Source organism: Sinocyclocheilus rhinocerous, unplaced genomic scaffold (assembly GCF_001515625.1).
Source record: "Sinocyclocheilus rhinocerous isolate Xijiao unplaced genomic scaffold, SAMN03320098_v1.1 scaffold755, whole genome shotgun sequence".
NCBI classification, from domain to species: domain Eukaryota; kingdom Metazoa; phylum Chordata; class Actinopteri; order Cypriniformes; family Cyprinidae; genus Sinocyclocheilus; species Sinocyclocheilus rhinocerous.
In genome coordinates, this window is record NW_015659385.1 from 1,083,463 (window position 1) to 1,088,046 (window position 4,584).

The window sequence follows — 4,584 nt, forward strand, 5'->3', positions numbered from 1 at the left end:
TTCCACCAGCCAGGAACGGTGAATGAGAATGTTCTGGAAAGTGATTTTGAGCCTCTCTGTGATGGTACCACGAGGCGTCGCTTACTAGCGGATCTCAGACTTCTGGAGGGGATGTAGATTCGTAGTAGTGAGTGGAAGTAGGCGGGTGCTGAGTCTGTGGCTGTTCTATATGTAAGCATCAATGTCTTGAACTTGATGCGAGCCGCAACCAGTAGCCAGTGCAAGGAGATAAGGAGAGGTGTAACATGGGCTCTTTTGGGCTCATTGAAGTCCTGTCGTGCCGCTGCATTCTGAGTCATTTGTAGAGGTTTGATTGTGCTTGATGGAAGTCCAGCCAGAAGAGCATTGCAGTAGTCCAGCCTAGAAATGACAAGGGCCTGGACAAGAAGTTGTGCAGCATGCTCCGTTAGAAAGGGCCTGATCTTTCTGATGTTGTGCAATGCAAACCTGCAAGATCGAGCAGTCTTTGCAATGTGGTCTTTGAAGGTCAGCTGGTCATCAAAGGTTACACCAAGATTTCTGACCGAAGTTGATGGGGTAATTGTAGAAGAACCTAGCTGGATGGTGAAATCATGCTGTAGAGTTGGAGTGGCAGGGAAGACAAGAAGCTCAGTCTTTCCCAGGTTGAGCTGTAGGTGATGTTCTTTCATCCATGCCGAGATGTCCGCCAGGCAGCCTGAGATCCGTGCAGCTACCTAGACTGCATATTGCACTCAACAGTGGAAAGCACTTTCTTGATCTAGTAATTTCTAATCTGATTAGCAGGCTTTATGCAATTTCTGAGAGCAACAAGAATAAGGACACATTTTTCCTATGCAAAAATGTTAGCCGATCATAACAGTGAAAGTTGAAGTCTTAAATAAAAGGCAGCAGCAAAACTGAGCATTTTATTCATATGGTTAGAGACAGGGTGGAAAATGGTCGTATTACTAAATTATGACTGTGGTGCAACGAGTGACTATAAACATTTTTTTAAGGAATATAATAAATTGTGTCATGAACACTTTCAAACCTTCACAGGCGTATGTTTTATGCTGTCACTGTTGAAAAGACCAACATAGCTGGTGATATTCATTTTGCATTTTAGACGTTCCCAGCATAGAATGCTAGTGTTTCTAGCAAGCATCTTAACTAGGTTAACAACAGCAAGACTTCCTTGGTCAACCAGAAATAAGTGATAGACCATACTGGATAACCAATTTCACAAACTTAAAATTTAAAAGAGAACTAAGTTTAACCACCAGCTGGACCAGATATCAAAAAATAAGTTGGGAATGGAAATTCATTCTGGTCTATGCTGGCCTTTTCAGCAGCATTACCACATCAACAAGAAACCCAATTATGAAATGATTGCAGTTACCTGGAGGGTATACAGGGCGCAATTTGGCTAACTCCTCACTAGATAGCTCTGTCAGGGTGGTGATGAGTGTGTCCTGAATTGCATATAGTCCAGGCAAGTCTTCAACTGTGTAGGTAAATCTGGGGACATAGGATGTCACCTGCAATTCCTGAGTGTCCACGTCTCTTGTTCCTATGCTAAAAGGGACAACTCCTGACTGTTTCAGTGCAGTAGCAGATGGTCTTATATTGTCTGTTGCTTTTCCTCCTGAAATCACAACAACAAATTGTGGAACTCCCTCCTGTTTCCTTCCACCACGTCCAGAAGCCAGGACTTCATGACTAACAAAGTCAATGGCTCGACCAAGGTTACGCTGTTTCCCCCCTCGTTGTCGGAGTTCCTTAATGCCATTTAGGACACCTTCTTTGGTCCTGTGTGAGTTGAGGTATATGTCTGCATACGGGGAATCTCCATACTGCACCACGCCTACTCGGATCTTGTTCTCGCCAACATTGAGGTTCTCCACAACGCTGCGCACAAACTCCTGGATAATTGGGAATTCTCTGCCAACACCTTCAGAGCCATCAATCACAAAGATGATGTCCTTCTTAGGTCCTTGGGACTCAACTAAAACGAAAATAAAAAAAGATCTGATTTAATATCAAATATTGCTGACTAGATGAGGGCCAGTCTGTATACACACCCAAAAACAACAACATGAATATAATTACATAAACTGTACAACCCTTTATTCCCGATTGGTGAACATAACTAATTTTCACTTGATTCCACTACCTAATGGTAAGACATTGTATCAGCATGTTTTGTATCATCATTCTGTATTTTGTTTCCACCTGGAATTGCCAGATGTGCAAGGTGTCATTTTCAACTGAATTTGAAACACTGCAACCATGATACATTGTAACCTTGGAAAGCAACCATAGTAACATCTATTTTATATATGTGACCCTGGACCACAAAACCAGTCATAGGTAGCATAGGTATATTTCTAGCAATAGCAAACAATACATTGTATGGGTCAAGATTATCGATTTTTCTTTTATGCCATAAATCATTAGGATATTAAGTAAAGATCATGTTCCATGAAGATAGTTTGTAAATTTTCTACTGTAAATATATCAAAACTTAATTTTTGATTAGTAATAAGCATTGCTAAGGACTTCATTTTTGCACCCTCAGATTCAAGATTTTCAAGTAGTTGTATCTCAGCTAAATATTGCACATAACAAACCATACATCAGTGGAAAGCTTATTAATTCAGCTTTCAGATGATGCATAAATCTCAATTTCGGAAAATTGACCCTTATGACTGGTTTTGTGGTCCAGGGTCACATATATACATATAAACATATAAATTTTTTAATGGGAAAAAACCCAAACAAATTCACTTCCCACACTCCTGATTTGCCTTAATGAATCTTAAATACATTAGAGAAAACTATTAGAAATTCTAGAAATAAAAAATGACAAATCAATCAATCAATCAATCAACGTAGACTGAGCAACACTGGTCTACACACATTTAATATAAAATCTGATCTCTCAAAAAGCACTAAAAAATAAATGTTTCCATTCAGTAATTGTATGGAAATAATTAGACAAACTACAAACCTCTGTGCATATTAAAGGAAGAAAAGGTATGAATAAAGAAATACATATAAAATTTGCTATACAATGCTCACTGGTATCAGGACGTTCGGTGTTCTAAAGGAAGCACATTTTCATGTGTTCACTAAGGTCATACATTAGCAGGGTGGTTGTCAAGGTGCTGCAAGGAGGCTGTATAATGCTTCTTTATGACTGAAGTAAAATAACCATACCATAGTCTCTATGATATTATGGTCAATAGATACAATGTTGGACCCTCCATTAGTGAAAAACTAGAAATTTTTTTTAGCATGGTAAAGCATAATATATGCAAAAAAAGTTTAAATATGACTGGAGATACTTACCTTAGCAGACGTCATAATACCTAAAAGGAACTACAGCAAAACTGGTTTGTAAATTTCTTACCTATTACTGTAGTAGTGATGGGCGTGCGCTCTACAAGTACTGTATTAATGTTAGTGAAAAGCTGCTGTTGGACACCGGGAAGGTCAGCAAAGTCACTCACTGAGAGTGCATAACTAGGCTCATGGGAGATCCTCTGGAGTTCCCTGCTGTCTGAGCTCCTTGACCCTATCCCAAAGATAAGCACTCCCAGCTCCTTCAGGGATGAGGCCGGTGTGTCAACATTATCAAATGACCTTCCACCACTCAGCAGAATCAGTAACTGGGGCACACCTTCTACACGTCTGCTTCCAGAGGAGGCAGTGAATACATTGTCCCTCACGTACTGCAGAGCTGCCCCCGTGTTGAGGGGTCTCCCTCCTTTGTGCCTCAGACCCCTGACCGTGTCAATGGCGAAGAAACCTGATAGACCGGACGATTTATTCACATCCAAAAAGAGACGATGTGAACATTACGGAGTGCTCAACACTCTCATGCAATGCATGTTTTATTCATACCCAAAGCCGGAGGGCGCTCTCGCGCAGAAAGTCCAAAACGGCCTCGTAGAAGTAATATACAGTATAATAACTTATGACATGCAGGAAATCCCCAATGGATTGGAATGAGCAAAGTCATCCTGCTATGGCTGTAGCTAAAAAAAGGTAATTTCAGGTCATTTCCAGATAATAAATATAGTATATGAATAATGCAGTGCTAATTTACATAACATTTATTACAGTATAGAAACTATTCTGCCTTATTATGTGTTTGTAGAAACAAATCCTAAAAGTGTCATTAGGAAAATACAGAAAAAAATATAATAGAATACAAATGATTGGTTATCGTCCAGCGGTGTATTTTATTTCTTAGCCAATTAAAAGACATGAGAAAAAATAAAGCCTGTCAATTAGACAAAAGTCAAAAGATTTTTTTGTATGTATGTTTGTTGTTGTTTTTTTGTTTTTTTACATTTCTGTCCCCCTCATTTCTGAAATGATGGCTACACCCCTGTGTGTGCAGGACAGAAAACAGAGCACGAGTCTGCTTGTGCTTCAATGGTTTAAAGTCATAAATGTGAACAAAGGAATCGATAAGAGGAATCGAAATTGTAATTTTATAACAAGTAGACGATTCCTGACCTTAAGTATCCTATTCCAGAATTGGAATAGATTTTTGATTCCCAAGCCTAGGTATAGGGCTGGGTATCGTTCAAAAATTTTCGATATCGATACCGA

At 39.5% G+C, this 4,584-nt stretch overlaps 1 protein-coding gene across 1 annotated transcript in view; it reads right to left on the bottom strand.

Moving 5' to 3' along the window:
• LOC107723650 (collagen alpha-3(VI) chain-like) overlaps positions 1–3,772 on the bottom strand; it is a gene marked incomplete at its 5' end in the record, with an annotated part of 24,727 nt that extends 20,955 nt beyond the window's left edge. Inside the window, 2 exons of the mRNA XM_016532358.1 lie at positions 1,361–1,966; positions 3,374–3,772. Coding sequence (XP_016387844.1) covers positions 1,361–1,966; positions 3,374–3,772 — 1,005 coding nt within the window. The remainder of the gene's footprint in view (positions 1–1,360; positions 1,967–3,373) is intronic.
• Positions 3,773–4,584: the final 812 nt, after the last annotated feature.